The sequence below is a fragment of the Ahaetulla prasina genome, chromosome 3 (assembly GCF_028640845.1).
Source record: "Ahaetulla prasina isolate Xishuangbanna chromosome 3, ASM2864084v1, whole genome shotgun sequence".
NCBI classification, from domain to species: domain Eukaryota; kingdom Metazoa; phylum Chordata; class Lepidosauria; order Squamata; family Colubridae; genus Ahaetulla; species Ahaetulla prasina.
The window spans coordinates 186819382-186839360 of NC_080541.1; the positions used below are offsets into that span (position 1 = coordinate 186819382).

The 19979-nt window shown below is 35.6% G+C and overlaps 1 protein-coding gene across 5 annotated transcripts in view; it reads right to left on the bottom strand.

Moving 5' to 3' along the window:
• CSDE1 (cold shock domain containing E1) overlaps positions 1-16997 on the bottom strand; it is a 43478-nt gene extending 26481 nt beyond the window's left edge. Inside the window, exons 1-9 of one of the 5 annotated variants that reach the window (XM_058176869.1) lie at positions 16858-16997; positions 11234-11629; positions 10441-10600; positions 8341-8487; positions 6329-6527; positions 5344-5453; positions 4891-4983; positions 4401-4498; positions 1520-1601 (exon numbers count right to left, since the gene is read on the bottom strand). In XM_058176869.1, the coding sequence (XP_058032852.1) occupies positions 1520-1601; positions 4401-4498; positions 4891-4983; positions 5344-5453; positions 6329-6527; positions 8341-8487; positions 10441-10566 (855 nt within the window). In that variant the 5' untranslated portion in view covers positions 10567-10600; positions 11234-11629; positions 16858-16997. The remainder of the gene's footprint in view (positions 1-1519; positions 1602-4400; positions 4499-4890; positions 4984-5343; positions 5454-6328; positions 6528-8340; positions 8488-10440; positions 10601-11233; positions 11630-16857) is intronic. The other 4 variants (XM_058176873.1, XM_058176871.1, XM_058176870.1 and 1 more) reach the window with 4 other exon arrangements.
• Positions 16998-19979: the final 2982 nt, after the last annotated feature.

Consider the following 19979-nt stretch of genomic DNA (forward strand, 5'->3'; position numbering starts at 1 on the left):
ACTGTCACAATGTCCCTGGGATTATGTTAAAAATTTGCTTAACGGCTATGGCAAAAAAGATTGTAAAATCAGGCACAATTCACTTAACAACCACATCACTTAGTGACAATTCTGGTCCCAACTGTAGTCATTAGTTACTGTAATAAAGAGAAAACGAGTTTTAGAAAGATCCAGAGCTACAGAACATGTACATGTTCTACAGAACATTGGAGTCTCAAACTCCAATGAACATTGGCGCTACATTACATAAAATGCAATAATCAGTGGGTGATATTCATGCACAAAAGGGACACGGTGGCTCAGTGGCTAAGACACTGAGCTTGTCAATTGAAAGGTCAGCAGTTCAGCGGTTCAAATCCTTAGTACCATGTAACAGGGTGAGCTCCCGTTACTTGTCCCAGCTTCTGCCAACCTAGCAGTTCAAAAGCATGTAAAAAATGCAAGTAGAAAAATAGGGACCACCTTTGGTGGGAAGGTAAGTGATCCATGTGCCTTTGGCATTTAGTCATGCTGGCCACATGACCACGGAGACATCTTCTGACAGTGCTGGCTCTTCAGCTTTGAAATGGAGATAAGCACCAGCACCCCTAGAGTCGGGAATAACTAGCACATATGTATGAGGAGAACCTTTACCTTTATCTATTCATGCACATGCACAAATGTGAGAACTATTAAATCAATATTAACTAATTAATTTAAAATGATGTATGCAATGAAAAAAGTAAAATACTGCATTGATGCAATCTCTGATCTGGAAATGCCATAAACCCTTTGAGTCTTCATGGGCTGCCACAAAAGAACCCAGTGGGCTACATGTATGAAACCCCTGCTTTGTAACTCTTTATATGGTACATGGTAAAAGGCATAAAGGAAGCTTTCTTGGATACAATATGGCTGATTCCCAAGCAAGAATACATAGGATTTACAGCAGTGGTAGTCAACCTAGTCCCTACCGCCCACTAGTGGGCGTTCCAGCTTTCATGGTGGGCGTTTTGTCCGATACTGAAGCACTTTCCTTTTTTAAAATTAATTGACTTTTTTAAAAAAATTTCATAGCATTATTTAAAAACATTTTCATTAGGTTTTCATTAAATTCCCTGTGACAATTTAAATTTCTGAAAATATACTATTTGTATCATCTACGCATAAATTTAGTTCACGTTAGGTAAGTGAAACTAAATGGCGCTATAGTGCGACCGCAAACAAAAGAGCCTCGTCCCAGAATAGCTCATGCATCTCCCCCACCACCACCCAGCTATAACAGACAAGCAGAGCGGGTAGCCGGTGCCCCACCCCCCAACCCAATCCACAATGCGTGAGAGGTGTGTGGTTAGAAAATTTTACTACTAACAGAGATACAAAAGTGGGCGGTAGGTATACCCCTACCCCTGATTTACAGCTTTCGAAGAGATAAAATAAAAAAAATATTTCCTTCAAATTTCTATGGCTTTATACTGAAAGTACAATCATCATATTTAATTCTATTACATATAACTAAACTTAGTAAAGCATTCCTTACCTTCATGGCACAAACTACTCCTTGACATCGAGCTTGTTTCTTTTTCAAAAGCATAATATTCCGAGCACTCACAGCACCAGTACTAGGAAAAAAGTAAATTAAGATTATATAAAGATGAATACAACTCACGTATCTTACCACTATAGAGAATATTTAATTTTGTATGCAAAATCCACTTTTAGAAACACACCTCGTTATAATATAATTTATAAAAGGACATCCAGCTGTTAATTGAAATCTTTATCTTAAAGATCAATAAATGTATTATGAAATTACCTCTTATATAGTATGGTTAAGAAAAGCATTCTAAATTTAAAATAAAATGCTTGTGTTTTGGAAGCACAAATATTGTTTTGTGTTTCGGGGGGATCGCACAAATATTGTTTTATTCTCAGTTTGTGAATCCATTAGAACTAACCACAATCCGCTTTTATTTATAAATATTTATCTTTTATGATTTTAATGCTTTTAATGCTGTAAGCCGCCCAGTCACTTCTAAATGAGATGGGCAGCAAATAACTAAAATAAATAAAAATTCTGCAATACTGTTGTGTGATATAGATGATGTGATCTGAACTTCATCTATATCCCACTAATAGATCCTGATTAAACAAGCAACATACAATACAATGTACTTTGCAGTACTAACAGCAGAGTTTTCAACCAAATTATTGCTGTACCTGTTAAATCAATTCCACATTTGTCTTGAAGACATTTTGGCCATATCACTTCAACTCAGATATTTTAGGGTTATCTTCTATGAACTACTTCCTACAGGGTGTATGACAATACTTCAACTGGGTTAATGTCAGGACTTTGACTTAACCATTCTAAAAATATGAAATTGCTTCTGCTTTAGCCATTTTGTTGTGTATTTGCTTTTGTGTCTATAATTGCTGTTATGGTGCCATGACTCACATTTGTTTAAGCTACAGCTCAGGCAAGTACTTTGCAGATGGATACTTCAGACATTCTCCTGTAGAATTTGCTGGTGCCACCCAGAACATATTGTTCCTTCAAGGACAGAGAAATGTCTAAATCTTGATGCTGCAAATCGTTTATCAGTCAGGATAAAATTCTTTGGTTACAGTGCAGTACAGGTAGACCTCGCTTAACAAGCACAATTTGAATTAGCAATTCTATCTTTGAGACATCACATGATAACACCTTGTGATTTTTCTGCCAGCTCCTCCTTTGACTCTGCTTGTTGGAAGCCAGCTATGAAGCACACACAAGATGATCATGTGAACACAGGAAATGCCCGTCAACTGCAAAGGGTCTGAATGTAGATCACATGACCATAGGGACACTGTAAAGTTTTTTGGGCAAGGCCTGTTGTAAAGTTACTTTTTCAGTCTTCTTGTAACTTTCAATAGTTGCTAAACAAGGCAATTGTTAAGCAGGACTACCTGTATTTCATTTCCCCCCCCAAACATATTTCTCATTAATAGTTAAAAGTTTCAGTGTTTAAATAGCCTTAAATAGCAGGATCATCCTGATAATTGCTGGCAAATATGAGATGAACAGTAATGTGTCTTCTAAAGATAAATTATTTCCTTCTTGGTTTATTCTTACGCACACCACTCTTGTTCAATGTTTTCCTTATAGAAGATTCATAAACATTTGATATCTGAATGGCCTGCAACTCTTTTGCTGTTACCTTGAGATTCTCTGTGCTTTTCTAAAGCACTGTACGCCCTGGTCTTATAATGACTTGGATAGTCACTCCTATAAGGGTAATAACAGTATTGCACTTTTTCCACTTCTTTAATAACTGCTTAACCACTGTCTGATAGAAGACAAAGTGTTCGATAATAATTCTGTAATCCATTCCAGATTCATGAGCACTGATTTTCCCCATTTTTCTTGAGAGGTCTCTTCTGACTGGACATATGCCTGGTGAGCAGTCTCTGATGACTGCAACCTGTGTCAGGAACAGCAGACTTCAATGATGCCAAAGAGCATGTATGTTAATGATTGGAGAGGACCAAACTGCTACATAAATATCATCTTATTGATTAGAATTTCTAACTTAACCTACTCCATTAAGAGTTAGTTATCCTCGGGCAGGAATCAGCAATCATCTTCTGCATAGGAGCCCAAAGCCATGCCACTGCAATCTTATCTTCATGGCTTGCTCTAGCCAGCACCAGGCAGGGGACTTGTTCCATCCACTTAGGCAGCTAATGAAACCATTATCAAATGCCTGCCTAAAGAGATTATGAATGCTTAGAAGAACAGCCAAATGGACAAATGTTCTCTTATAGGCTGGGTGCATATATTTGCTTTTGGGACTATGGGCTACATGATTTTGGAGAGCAGGTTACATCTGGCCCGCGGGCTAAGTTGCTGATGCTATCTAGGGTTTCATATACCTTTTCTAACAACAAATGTTGGTTCAGTATTTTCAATACAAATAATATAATACACAGTTTGAGATACTATTTCTTTACTCAGCTTCTGTTTAGTCATAAATAAGGCATACATGAAGCTCTAATCACATTTTAAGATAAAATCCTGCAAAATTATAGATAGTTCTAGAAGATTCACAAACTTTCTCTCACAACTGAGCCTTGGAACAAACCAGTCATTTCCTATGATTGGAAAACTTAGAACAAACTAGATGTCATATTGCTAAAACTTTGTTTGAAAAATATATTCTTAGTTTGCATCTAACAAGAACTATAGACCTTGATTGACATTACCTCAGATTACCCTTGAAACAGACAATAAATGTGCTTTATCAATTACTGTTCCCAGATACACAGTACTATACCCAAAAGAATGTTTCAAAGTTTATTAACCATGTTTCAAGTAAAAATACATTTTAAAGATACTTCCAGCTAAAAATTATTTAGTGCAATACAAGATATCCACTTACTGTTTATTTGTATCAATAATAAAGTTTATTTTGTCACCAGTTTCCAATTGAACATTTCCTTCAACATCTTCTGGGGTGTAAGTTAAGTAGAAGACTTCCTGTAATTATAATTTGATTGCATGAACAGTTTGCTATCAGATTTAAAGTGAGACAAAATATAATCTCCAGGTTAGTTTAAATGTGAATTTAGGAATTTAGGAAGTGGTCAGAAATTTACAATATTATATAATTTTATAATAAATAAATTCCAACAATGAAGTTGTTTGCTAATAATATTTTAACTGACCTTTTATTCTAATCTGTATTTTAAAAATACTTCATAATTATAACCAGTATGCTAAACTTTATGCATTTATATATCAATAGATTAATAAGCAATTTAAACTTTGTAAAGCAAATACATATTTAACGGTCTATTCTGGTAAGTATTTTAGTTTAAACTACACTGGAGGATCAGTGAAACATTTTTTAGTAAATACATAATTTTTACCCCATTACGTTCGTAGCATACACTCCCTGTTGGACTCTGACCCGGGGCAGCTGGAGACTTACTCTCTAAGTTGTGAGGAACAGCACACACAACCTACCAGTCAAAAAAAAAATCCATTGCTAATTATTTCTACAGGCACCATTATGCATCAGACTTCTATAACACACTCAGGGATGCATTTAACAGGTAACCCATAACAGTATGCCATGCTGCAAAGCTTTTATCTTACAGTACTTTTATTAACTGTAAGAATTGTTCCTGGTTAGGTAAATTTCTTAATTTTTATGTGCTTACCAAAAGGAGGAAAAAAAGTATATTTGAAAAAAATATTTTAATGCAACTAAGGAGAGGCATGCTACATTTAATTCTATCCTTTTTCGTTTGACCACAGCAGCTGAAAATGGCATGCATATTGAAAAGAAAAACAAAACCCCCCTAAGAATAGGCACTAACTTGTCCATTTATTCGTTCTTCAGGTAAGGTCTCAGTTTTTATCTTCACCAGTTTAATTGCAATCGGTTTTCCAGTTCGCCGGTCAGAAGATACTTCAAATTCAACATCATCTGTAAACAAATGATATTTATTAATTTATAGGCTTCAATTTAGTGGTAAAACCATGTCAAGATAACTTCTAAGTCAATAAAGCTCATACAATTTCAAAAAGATGTAACAATAAAATATTACTCTAATTTGAATATTTAATAGGAACTAAAATCACATAATAAAATAAGGGTTCATAGGTTCATTTATACTTAGTTAATATGAAAAGCAAATGTGATTTTGAAATAACATATACTCTATTTGTTTTAATTTTCTGATTCCATGGAATTTATTTCACATTAACTTGTGTACCAAAAAATGTTGCATAATTTAAAAAAAAGCAGATACCACATAGCTCAAATTTCACCATTCTCAACATGTCCTATAATATGCATTCTAATACAGTGCAAAATCCAGAATCAAAGGCTAAAACCTGTGTTGCAATATACCGTAGATGACGTGCCCTATTCTCCCCAGATGAATACAAGTTCAAGGCACATTTAAGTTGTTCCTAAGAAATGTGCTTTCAAGTTGCTCTGAATTATACTTTGTCCTCTGAATCCTTTGAATCTTTGCACAATCGTAGTGTATACATAACTGTTTCTTGAAGGTGCACAGTGAAAGATACTAATATGCAAAATTATTGCCATTTCTCATCTTCTCACTTAGGAATCCTAACTAAACTTTCTAGAATGTTCTCTCCAACATGCAGTATGAAGAATAACTTTTTAGAAAAAAGTTATTTCATGATTAATCTGATCCCGTTAACATTTGAACTGAATTTGATTTTACTTCTCATTATCTGATGGTTCAGCCACTACTGTTTACAGTAGCAGATACGTCTCTAGAAGAAATTAGCCTTCTCGCATACAAGAACAATCCTCTACTAGTTAATTACCTCCTACTTTGAGCTCCTGTAGATTACCATTATACTGTGAACTATGGAAGAACAGTCTAGCTTGCCGTTCTGAACACTGAATGAATCCATAGGAGGCCAGCAGTTTTTCAATAACCCCAGTTTCGCGCAATCCTGCAGAAGTACCATTGGGGTACCCGTTGTGTCCATTGTTATGGAGAAGGTTTGGATCAAAGCTCATCTGGAATTAAAAATAAATTTGTAAGTTCCTCTAAGGATATTCTCTTTTTCTTTTATACTGTTATTTGTTAATTCAGGATAAATATAATGTAATAGCCAATGCTTATTATAAAAGAGGCATGTAGGCTTCTAGCAATTTGAACAGATTTTGTGTGACACTTTTTTACACCACACTGAAGTAATAACTTTGTACTAAAAGTTACTATGCTATTCTATTTCACATTTACACCCATAATATTAAAACAGATTTGAAGTTACCAATTAACATTTGACTTTGCTAATGGAGGTAACCAAGAAAGCAAAGCCACAAAAAAACTAACACAATTTTAAGACATTTTCCAAATCAAATTAGTGTCATGGCAATTTTCATAATTTATTCTTTGAACATAGCTAGCAGATTAATGTTTATTAAATTTCAAAGCTAATTGCTATGTCCACTGAATTTAAATACTTTTCCATCCATAGAGATTTTTAAACCCACAGAAGAACATAAAGGAAAGATTGGAATTTTAAGTTCTCATCAACATGTTATATTATTTTTTCTTAAGTCACACTTTCAAAAAAACTCCAATCTGTTTAGTTATCAAATTAAATTAAGTCCAAAAAGAGGTTAGTATCAGAAGCTCCCTGTAAATATTTACAGTAACCATCTCATGCAAGTCAGAGTTCAAGGCAAAGCAATGCCAAAATCATGCATACTGTTCCTCTGTATTTTATGCAGTTTCCTGTGTATCTGTTTAAGAAAACAAACTAACATTCCTATAACCATAAGGAGCTATTAAGAATTCAGAATTGTAAACATAAGCAACTTTGAAATCTACATTTGATGAATAGTCAATTACTCATTAAACTGAGACTGAGCAAACTGTTTAGGTTTTTAAAAAGTATTTCATTTTAAAGGAGAGGGTTGTCTTTACAATGTTATGAATTAATCTGGTATGCAGCTGCTGCAGATACAAAAGTCCCACTAAACAGAATTATTTAAAAGTAAATCCCTTCAAAAGCATAGAACTTTCTGATTTAAGTGTACCTTGGAGAGTTGAAACAAATATTAGAATTTTTTTAGTCAAATAGTGCAGGAGCTGGCGATGTGAAATGCTATTGTCAAAAAATAAGAACAGAAAGCCCCCATATATACATAAAATTACTAATCAAATTAAAAACCACAAATGTATATGTCACAATTCAAGAATAGCATCATAAGATGCAACTTTTTCCAATGGAAGTCATTAAGTGTTTACAATTTTTGCACCATCCTATTGTTTCCTAATATAAATATAATTAAACAGATTTAAGCCATTTGGCCATTTCAGAGATGGTGTGATTTTTGTAGAGGTTAATCTGCTGAATTGGGGGAAAAAAAACCTGATATTTGACAAATGGTCCCATTTAATCCAGAACAGCATGAGCTGGATTAAACTCCATACCACCTCCAGAATGACATGATTGACATCATCTAGAGGAGAAAAACAATAATAATTTTTGCATATGCTTAGGACAGAAGTCTGTTCATTTTGTTCACATCTGTAAGCCAATAAAATAATTTTTAACACCTTTGAATGCATACAATGAAAATACAATCAACGTATGTATAAGAAAACCAGGCTTTCATCAAGTTTCTAAAACAGATACAGGAAAGCAAAATCTGAGAACTCAGCAAGTTTGCCCATTGGTATAGATGAATTATACTCCTTAACCTGTTGAGGAGATTTAATACCAGTGAGGTTAGAAGTGAGAACATATGCAGAGAAGAGTTAAATGCTAAGGATTCCCATGCTGAGATGGCATGTCTGCCAATAGATGCCCTGACTTACAGATCTCTGATAAAGGGGGGTCCTCTTCGGTTTTTTAGACCCGGATGAAGTAGATGAAGAAAAAGGTAAAGGATGAGAAGGAGGGGGAGCTGCAGGAGGGGGGAGAGGATCTGATGACACAGTATAATGGTTCTCCATCTCATACAGCTGTGATAACATAGTACACAGTATAACTAGTCAATAATTAGCACATCTTTAGCAATATCCAATAACTATTAAATCCATGTTTCAAGAGACTTAGCTGCAAATCAAAAGCAGTCAATTTAGATATCCTTATTGTTCTGGAATTAGTCTAAATGTATGACCAAGCTCTATTTCTAGGTCAGTAATTTCTTTCCAACAATATTCTAGTTTTTTTATATTTTCAAAAATCCAACATGTGTCATTGGGAAGAAATATATGCAAGCAGTGGATTGAGCTAAAAGCTGTACCACTTCAAATATCCTTGTACTATGGCAGATAATATACTCATTATCTATTATTTTTCTCCTTTTCTATTTCAAAGGGATAGCATAACTCTGAATTTGAGAACTGTTATTAATTTTACTGGGCTACAAAAAAACCCTAAAAAATAAACCTACTTATTATGCAAGTTGCATTTGTGGCTGAAATTTTTCAACTCAATAAAAGTCCCAAAGACATAAGTTATAAACAGTATAATTGAAGAGTTATAATTTATTAATTAGAATTAAGATACTAACCTATTTTCACATGACTAGAGAGACTGCCATTCCTATTTTCTCAATCCTTAATTTAGGGGACAAATTATAGACGAACCTGAATATCAGGTACAAGCACTTTAAAATTTGGTTAATTGAATTTAGTCTTAGGAAGAATGGCAAGTTAACACAAAGTCACAGTTCTTCAGCAGCTTAAATATACACATATTAAGCAAATATCAATTGAATTGTACACAGATGAATTCAAGTGACAATGCTGTATCACTTATTTATGGCCTGCATATTATTGAATGTACTATAGTACTAATATTAAATCATACACATTTGTTGGCCATCTGTTTGTATGCCAAAATCCATATTAGACATTTCTACATACATATGCATTTAAAAATTTTAGGTCAGTAAATGAGGCAAAGGCCTATATCCTAGAATAATCTTTGTATTAAAACAATGAAGCTGCCATACACCAAGTCAGACCATTGCCCATAACTATCTATCTAGCCCAGTGCTATATCTTTTGACTGATAGCAGCATCCATGGTCCTGAGCAAAGGTCTTTCCAAGTCTTTCTGCTATATATGTTTTTAACCAGGAGATATAAGAGATTAAACAAAGGCATTTTCATGTGCTCTATCACTGAGCTAAGATTTCCCTCCCCACTTCTGAAAGTTCAGTTTCAACAGTTCTCAATTATTTGTAAATAAGGTACTAATAAAGATGTCTCATATACTTCAGGATCATAACTATCTTATACTTTATTATTTAATAAAAAGCAAGCCTTCAGAAATGTTAATACAACTCCCTCTCCAATGTTTTGATACACCAAACGTAAGAACCAAAATGCACCTCTTAGATGAAGGCTATCAATTAAAACACCACCCCAGTGATTACTGGCTAATTTTAAAAGCTTGTTGGAGAAGCACACAATTTCTGTACTTGTAAAGGACCATGATACAAAAGGATTAAATAATTAACAAATATATTTGTTAAGAGGTAAAATTCTTATATAAGCAAATTTGACAGGTGTGGGCACTGCCTATTTTCAACTGAATACTTTCAAATTTTGAATCTGCATAGGATGTGGACATCTATGTTCCAGGGTAACTTTGCCTTTTAAACAGCTGGAGAGGTAACCAATTGCCCTCAAACAGGAATTAGGCCTGGCACAATGACCAATGAAAAGAATGATTGGGAATGAGGAGTGAGTGTGAAATGATTCCAAACTGAAGCTAAGGATATTTAGTCTGCTCATGTCTCTGGCATGATTAAAAGAAGGCTCAGAGGTCACAAAATGAGCAGTGTTTTCTGCTATCTGCAAATTGGCCACACTTTTTCTTTTGCTCAAAGGTTGTTATATCACACCATCTGAGCTAATTTGGCTTTACCCTTAAGAATATTGCTAGTATGGCAAAAGAACTTACTGATTGGCCATAAGGTGATAAATTCAGTCCGACTGGAGATGCATTGCCCAGGTTGGCACTAACGTATGCAGTAGGGGGAGAAGACGGCATGGAAAATTCAACAAATTCTTTCCAGGTGCTTGCCATATTTTTACGCCTGTTTCAACTTAATTTTATAATGCTGCATATAACAAAATCAAACAAGACAACCTTGTCAATGTATATCTGTCACTTATCCAGTGTCATAAAAAAAGCTGCCATTGTGGCAGCTTCCTAGAATATTAGACAGGAAGGGATTGATGTGCTAGTTAAGAAAGCATTAGGTTTTTTTTGTTGTTTTTTTGTTTTTGTTTTTTGAGGGGTTCTGAAATGAACACAAGCTGGTTGCTAATTGAACTCATTACTATTAATGAGTTATCTTTACAGCATAAAATTCACATTTAGCCTACCAGCTTATGAAATGGAGACTCACTGACCGATACCAGTAACTGGGAGAAGGATATGGAGAAAGTTTGAGATCCAGATTTATAGCATTAGAATAAACTGATTTCAAAAGCGAGAAACTGGAAAATAGTAGCAGAAAGCTTAAAGAAAGTTACAATAATAAGACTGCATTCCATGGTTAGCTCAACAAATAGAACGAAATGGCAGTTCTAAAGAATTTCAGTAATTTAAAGACAAGCCAAATGTTAGATCTGCTTTGATATTTTGACCAATAAAGACAAGATTTAAACAAAATGATTATTTAACTCATTTTATGGTACTTTTAATTTGAAATAAATATATTGCTGTTCAACACAGTACATGGACCAACCTCGCAGTGATATTCTAATATTGCACTTTCAGTAGTATTTGCCGTTTCTTCGTTTCTGCACACGTTTCAAAGTTTGAAGATTGCTATTGTTAAAAAAAAAAAAGAAATAGCAAGAGACAAGTGATCTATCAAGCTAATAAAGAATAACTGGTGCTGCACTGGACAATTTCAGCACAGTACTGAAGAAAACAAAGACTACTAGCAGCGTTGGGACGTGCTCTTTTGAAGCTGTTGAGTAGGCACAAACTTCTTGTTTCAGATCAAGTGTTGTGTCTTCAGTGTAAAGTTTACTCTTCTTTGGTCTTGTTTTGTTGTTACGATGTAATGTGTTCCTTTCCTGATCTGAACTTGAAGCAGCAGTTTCAGGTGGTAAATTCTATTCTGTTACACTTCATACTGGAGGGGAAAAAGGATAAACAAATTTATTATGATATACATTTTAGATATTTCTGTACCCCATAAATATGATCCCACCTCTGAGAAGAAATTCCAGACATTACTAGTGTTTAACCAAGCTTCAAAAATTCAATGAAAAACAAGTGTTGCTAATGCACTGAATACAAAACCAATTAAACAAAAACATATTTTACTGATTCCTACAGAACATTTCCACCAAGAAACTAAAAGCATACTGCTCTCTCAAGTCTTATTTTAAACTCATGCAAACAGATTAGGCAAATATAAAATGACTGATCCAAAGTCACATGCTAAGTTTCATGACCGAATTGGAATTTAACTTATGTCTTGCTAATTCTCATCTATCACACTACTCAGAATATTTCACTATTTATGGCTCACAATTTTCATATTTGAAATTTAAATGTCAATTTTTTCAACATAGCAGGTAAAAACAAGAGTAATTATAAATTTGAAACATTTTCTAGAGTCAAGTAATATAGTATCTATAACCATCACAGTAAGTGCAGATACCTAATCCTGTGTTCATAATGCACTCGAATAACTATGATCTACAATTTGGCTATGATTTATTTTCTTTTTAAAAAATGTCTTATTTTGGACCTTGTGGTTGGTTCATCAAGACCTTAGAAATATCAGTATAAAATGAAACTTCTGAAAAGATTGAAATTGAACCCCCTTGTCTTGTAACATGGAATGGCTTGGGATTTTTAGGGAAATTTAGGTAATAGCACTAATGAAGAAACCTCAAGTTTTGTATATTTAATTCAAGACATACATTTTGAATACTGTAAACAGCTACTGAGATTGTCTTCAGAGAAAATTTAGAAATGTTTACAAAAAAAGGGATGCTGGGGCAGAAGTATTCCTTGAGCTCTTAAAAAGAAGCCAGTATTAGGAAGAGACTCAGGCTGGCTTCCCGCTAAGACACTTGGTTATAAGAGTAAGGGGAGAAAAAAGTCAGAATTGGAAGATTACGGTTAATAATAGAACATCCCAATAAAGATTAGCTCTAGCCTTGTGGAATCTGTTTCCTACAACCTCAAAGGGCTGCTGCATATATAGAATGAGAGACGAAGAGTCATGGGGGACTCATGGTTTACATATTAGTTTTCTTATATTTACATTCTTAAACCAAAACTCAATTACTTTCTTAGAAATGTTTTGTGACTTTAGCTTCATTTCTATCTCAGTCATTTTTAGATAAATTATTTCTTAATCACAATAAAAGATTGGTATTTTTCTTAAATTATTTTTATACATTTTTGTATTCACAAAATTAATTCATATAATAGCATACATTTCTGTACTTATAAAATTAATTAAAACTTTATATGTGTTTCATGTTTAGGTAGCTGGACAAGTTATTGGTCTTCCAGCTATCGTAGCTTTTCTTTCTATGAAATGGGTATCTTCTGTTCAAATGTGTACGGTGATAGTAGTTTTGTGAAAAATAAAGACCTTTATTGGTGGCATCCTTCACATATTCTAAATTCCAACTGCACAGAAAGACCAGAGACACCTAATTCTTTAAAAAAGAAATATATTTTCTTCTAAGAAAAAGATGACTTGAAAATGCTGATGTTCAGTCTGCAATGTACTATTGTTGGCTATAATAGATACTATAAAATATTACAAAAAAAGGTAACTAAGTAGCAACCAAATACAAGTATCTTTTAACCTAATCCCTGTATTTAATATAGTTAAATAAAGTTTATTACCAATACATTTAACTGTTAAAATGTTTTCCTAAAATAGTCTTTATGCTGTGATTCTATATTCAAACAGGGGGCAATGGTGTTACAAATAATTTTATTCTCAAATTCTATGTCCCAGAAAAAGAATATTTAAAAGAGGCAGTCCTTCAGAAACTGTTTACAAATTTTCTATTCCAGACAAGTATTTTTTTCTTATACTGTATGTAAAAGACAGGATACAGGGTAGGATCAATTATGTTTAATGTTGAAGGAGTATTCTCAGCATCCAACAATCTTTGGGCATGTAATATAGAATGCTGTAAAGGAACAACTGAGTCATTTAGCCAAAGGAAAAGGTAAAATATTTAAGATTATAATCTGGAGACAGAAGTAACCAGAAACAAATGCTAGGGAACAGGAGAGAAGAAAAAGGAATGATACCCTCCAGTTTTAAAACATTATATCTTTTTCTATCAGCTCTGCTTAGTCCATTTTATTTTGGGTGGAAGATAACATTTCCAATTGGAAGTGCTTTCATATATTACTGAAGAAATGCCAGTATAAATTGCTTTAAAAACAATCCCAATAATTCAAACTGAAAAGTACCCATCTTCATATTTTATTCATCCCACCTTTACTTCTTTTTAACTAACTCAAGGTAGGAAAACATACATAATATTCCTACCTCCTATTTTCCCCATAGCAACAACCCTGTGAGGTGGGTTGGGTTGAAAGTGATTGGCCCAAAGTCACACAGCGGGCTTCCATGCCTAATATGGGACTAGAACTCAGTTTCCTGGTTTTTAAGCCAGCATCTTAACCACTACATCAAGATTGCTTAAACGAGGAATAGGAACTTTGAAGTTTCATTAAAAAGATCTGCCTAGTGGCCCTAGCCTATGTAGAAGATGAAATCTCGAATATGCTTTTTTCAGGAAGTTAAATATGCACACTTATTTGGGAAAAATTATAGTAAGTGGTTATTTCAATACAAGTATTCCTAGAATCAGAAAATCATTTCTGCTGAATACAAAAAACAAAACCCTAATCCCCTATATATTTACTAAGAGATAAATGTTTATCTATGCCTAAATTCACCAGGGTTTGCCTCAAAGAAATATGACAATATAAATAAAATTATTTCCAAAAATTTCTACATCCGATGATCAAATCCAATGTTTTATCAAAGCTGCAAAACCTTAGAAGAGCTTTTGTGAAATTAGCTTGAGCCTCTATTTTAAATTCTTTTCAACTCAGCAGCTATAAATATTCCTCCTGATGGTAAACACCCAGTGCAGTTGCCAAGCTTTCATTCAATTCAGTGGTCTCTAATACAACATGTGATCTTGAAGGATTAACACAAGTCAGTCAGAGGAAAGAGAAAGTTCAGACTTATCCCCTTCTGAATATTTATTATTTGATTCTGACACATGGATATTGTTTTTTTAACCTATCTGCATAAGTGAGTTAAATAGTAGTAGCTTTTATTGCTGATATGAAAACGTTTTTCTGGGAATAGTATTCTTCATGACAAATATATTTAGCTTAAATTACTTTAAAATATTTTTCAAAATATTTTTTTCATTTGTAGTCAACACATACTGTTTAATTTTCCTTTATATAAATGAATTAATATGAAGAAAAGCCTGTTTCACCTACAATAATTAGGAATTAAATATAACTTTATTAAAGACAGCAAAAGTAAAATGCTGTAACGACTATTCTATACTTATTTGGAGTTAACTCCCACAGAATTCAGTAAGGATTACATTGGAATAATCACGCATGGTGTTGTGCAATAAGGGTGTAACCAGGGCCCATTGAATTCAGCGTTTGCTTTTAAATATAGCTGCATAGGAATGACCTGTAATTACATTACATGACTTTGAAAACAGGGCATTAGACTCTTTTCTCACTGGAAAAACCAGCGGAATTGGAGGCTCTGGCTTGAAAACAAAGTGAACTCAAATTAACTCAACAAAAACGGGAGAAAAATCTATTCTTTCAAATGGCAGCAAATTTCAACTTGTATTAAAAATAATTTTCTGTGACTACAAAAAATGTCCTTAGCAATATATTTGGCATTTTTGAAAAAAAGTATATGGCAATGAAGTCTCAATAATTTGCTCTAAAATTAAAATTAATTTTTAATTAAAATTAAAATCTACTTGGAATGAGGTTCCAAGACCCCCAAATCCAGTGGCTACCACCCTGCTGGTGTTCTGGATAAAGCTTTGGTTTTCTCTCAGGCCTTGGATTAAGATAGTTGAAGCTCCCTATTCTGAATGTTAAAATGCTGGATGTTAAATTTGAACGTCTGCTGGGTTTGTCATCTTTTTTCCCCCTTTTTATAGTTTGGTTTTCGTTATGTTGTTTCTTACTATAGTGCTTTTATCCTGTTTGTTGCATCGTGAGCCACTCAGACACAAATTGAGTAAAACAAATGATTACACATTTCGGTAAGTGACCAATGTCCAATTGTATCAGTAGTATTCAAATGAGAATCTAAGACTTTGAAAAAAAAATAGTTTCAACATTTTCATTAAAGAAAATAAGGGAAACGTGAGTTACCACCCCATTTCCTCCTGTAGATTTACAAAGACGTTCAGCCACAGCATGCAGTCCTTAGGCTGCAAGATGGTGGCTCCTGCTACTGAGGGGCGATAAGACTAGGCTTTATATCCGAATAGGAAGAGTGCAAAAGCCTTGCTTCCAGCAATTATACTACTACTGAAAAACGTAAGAGTGGAATCTAGAAATGCACGCTCCGCTGCTAGCTACATAGTAGCTACTACACCAACCGGAGATAATTCCCTCAAGTATCTGAGGCGTGTCCACTATTTGCTCCCCTCCCCGAACAAGATATGGGGGGGGAGGGGAAGAGAGAGAGAGAAGGAAAATGGCGGCAGCTCCCCCTCACACAAAGGAAGATTGACCGCCCCTTCCCCTCCCCACGTCCGCACGCTGCATGCTGGGAGAGGTAGTCTGCACGGCTGGCTTCGCTCCGTAGACTGTAAAATACCAAGAACTTCATCCCCCAGCAGGCCTAGTAGCCTAATCTTTCAGAGGCATCACGATGGGAATTGGAGAGTTTTTTATCGCCGCTGCCGCCGCACCCCTAAACTCAATCCCCCATCGGCCCCTGCGGGGAAAAAAAAAGGCAAAACGCGTCGCGCACACTGGGAAGCGTAGTAATGTCGAGCCTTGGGCCCATTGGTTTTCCGTCTCTCTCTCTGTCTCGGCCCTGCCTAAGGGCAAACCGAGGGGTTGGTGAAGAGAGCGAGCTTGTCTCGGCAACGTTCCTTTTCTCCCCCCTCTCGCTCCCTTTTGCTGTCAAATAGGAAGGCTCTCGGTGGGTGGGGGAGGGGTCCCACCCGCACTAGACCGTTGGTCCCAGGGACTGTGACAGGAGACGTTCCAAGCCACTCCAAGCTCCCCGTCTGTCCTCCACGAAGCCGCCACGCAGGACAAGAAAGGCCATTAGTCTTCCTCTCGGAGAACCTCACTTACCCCAACAGCTCAGCGCCCCCGCTCCAGCGCCGCCATGAGCAGCACGGCACAGCACGTAGGAATAAATCCCGGCTTCTCGCGAGACTCGCGGGGAAAGCAGGGTCGATTCACGCATGCGCAGGAATCCAGGCCAGGAAAAGAGGCAGGGGGAGTGAAGCGCAAGGGTTCGAGTAAGTAGGGATATATGGCGCATGCGTGCAGCGCTGTTTGCAGAAGCAGCGTTGTTCTCGGGAAGTTTTGATGCCCGGTGGTTCACTGAACATCTATTGCTAAGCCGAAAATGGCAAAGATTACCATTTCTTCTCTTCCCGCTCCCATACTTGTCGCTCCATTTTTTTGAGGCAACTGAAGAGATTAAGAAACGGGTGGGTGGGTGGGTGTTGCAGTTCCTATTTCTACCAGTCACGCGACTATTAAAAGACCTGAAAACGGAGACTGGGAGAGAAACCTGTCAGTCCCATTTCTTCTTTATTCCCTGCATAGGTTTTGTTCACTCCAAAACCTAATTACAGGAGGCATGTTTTATGTGCTTGCCCCTGGAAACATAGATTTGGTGCAAGAATAATACAGCTGCCATTAGTGCACAGCACAGGATAGATGATTCGTGATTCAGGGATCATATAAATTAGGGAGTGTATTTGGGTTTTTTGGTACCCCTCCAAGCATGATTGCTGAAAATATAGTACAATTTCCTAATGCTTCAAATTGGAAATAGGGTAATACTGCATTGGAATCAAAATAATTATATCCTCCATCCATCCAACAAATCCCTGCATTTGATACATCTTTTCCATTTTGTAGCTTACATAGTCTTTAAAACTCTTAAATAAGGTTAGGAAATATGGTTCCAATCACCAAAAGGCTGCTTGCCTTTGGTTTAAGCAAATACGTGAAATCTGTCTTAAACCCCATTCTATTTCAGTAGCATTTGAAATTTGAAGTTATCCTGAAGTCCAACACTTATTTATATCACTTGTATTGTTTTGTGTCAGAAAGCAGATATCCATGGATAAATTGTATCACCCCTTAATGTATTAATACAATTAGTTAAAGTCTCAATATACTGAGCCACAAAGCAACAGACTATCTTTTGAACTAGTAAGTTACACTATCATATGCAAACATGATTTTAATACATCATTTGAGGATGATCAGTGAACAGTTTGAAAAACATTGTTCACATGGGTCATTAAAAGAAGTGTCACTTCAAGGAGCAGGTTCTTGGTCTTTTGGGAAGCTGCAACTTGTTAGAAACCTGCTATTTTTTGGTGTGGGTTTGAAATAACTGAATTCTTGTATTTAGGATCTTTAAGTTTTGAAAATGCTCATGTTTACATGTGATAAGTACCTATTGCTTTTCAGCCTTGCCTTAGTCGGCAAAATGTATTAGATTAATCGTGCAATACAGCTGTAATTAATAGTTACGTTAGGCAAATTATCCCAAGGATCAGTTGGTAGTTACTTCATTCTTTGGGAATCTCTAGACAAAAAGGCAAAAGCTTTAGAACATGTTGGCTAAATTCACACAACATGCTAAATGTGGTTTGTTTTTGGCTTATAGTGTACCTATAGTGAACCTATGGTATATAGTGGTTAAGACACTGGTCTTGTGCTGGGGAGACTTGAATTAGCCAGTAATATTCTGTATTTTGGGGATAAAATTAAAGAACCGCCCCATATGCTGAGACTGAAGAGGTATAGCAACCAATCAATGAAAAAAAGAATTATGGCAGAGAACCCAGTGCCAATGGCTCCATCACAAAAGCAAGTTTGGCAGTGAAACTACTTTAGAAGCATGAATTTTTGGTGCTACTGTACCTTTTTTTTTTACTCTTTCCAAGTTTTTTTTAACTAAGCATCCAGGAGGCATAATACAAGTATTTTGCATCCTAGGACTCCCACCATCCCCAAATTGATTTTGTAATCTAGGTTAAAGTTTTGATCTGCTATTGGATATTCCATGCAGAAGTGTGAAACTGGTGGCCCGCGGGCCTGATGTGTCATGAGCAGGACATGCCCATCCCAGCTTCACAAAGGCAAAATGTCATGATATGTCACATGACATCAATATGACGTGGTGAGTTTGACTGACACCCATGCCATAGTGGCTACTGCTTAAACTTTATTCAGATGATATATTTGCATGCAGAATTAAAATCATGAATAAGAGTAAGGAGCCCTTCCCCTTTCTCAGTTTCCCTGACAGTCTGCAACTACGTGTAAGTGTAGCTGCAGTAGGAATTCCAGCTCAAAAAGACTGCCTTCATACAAAGATTTAAGGCTCAGACAATTGTTTTATATCTGCATTCTTAAATTCTTAAAATGTATATACAATTATTTGGTTACGTATGGAAAAACAGGCTGCTTAGAAATGCAAGCATCTCTGCTACCTTCCTCTCCTATTTGAGCTTTCTCCCCAGCTTAGAAGAGGGGAGTGTCAATAAACATAAAACTTTGAAATGGGTGTGGGAGCAGAATGGAGTAGATGTCTTTTTTGGAAGCTCTTCAGCCATTGGCAAACAGAAAGAAGTCAAATAAAAGAAGGGATTTTTTTTCTTTCAAACTGAGTGGATGGTCCCAGAAGAAAAAGAAATGTAGAGACACAGCATAGCGTAACTATGTTGATGAAATACTGTGAGCCAAACAGCCCCCCCCCAAAATAATAGTCAAGCACAAAGCTGATTTGCGTGATCAAGAACAAAGTAATAATCCATGGTAGCAACTGATGCGTTTCACATGAGAAAGGTTCATGAGCTAAGAAAGGGAAATTGCTATCAGGCTTCATATTGATAAGAGCAGAAATAAAATCTTCAAGAATTGATATTTGCTAGCAATTCTTATTTATGCTAAGAAAGTGAGGTATTTCTTCACAGGATTGTGATATGAACTCATCATCCAGAAATGAAGTGCCAGTATATTAAATATTATCAAAAAGTTTCACCTGTGGGGGGGTAAAAAACCCAGGCTCTAGCAGAAAAACTAGTGGTTACAGCTTTTGGAAGGCAGATGGATTCCCTGGATTTCCTTGAACTAGTACCACTTCATTTCAATGTTCAAAAGTTTGAAACAAGGATTAAGTAGAGCTTGGAAGCACAGAAGGAAATTTTGCTACACTATGAAAA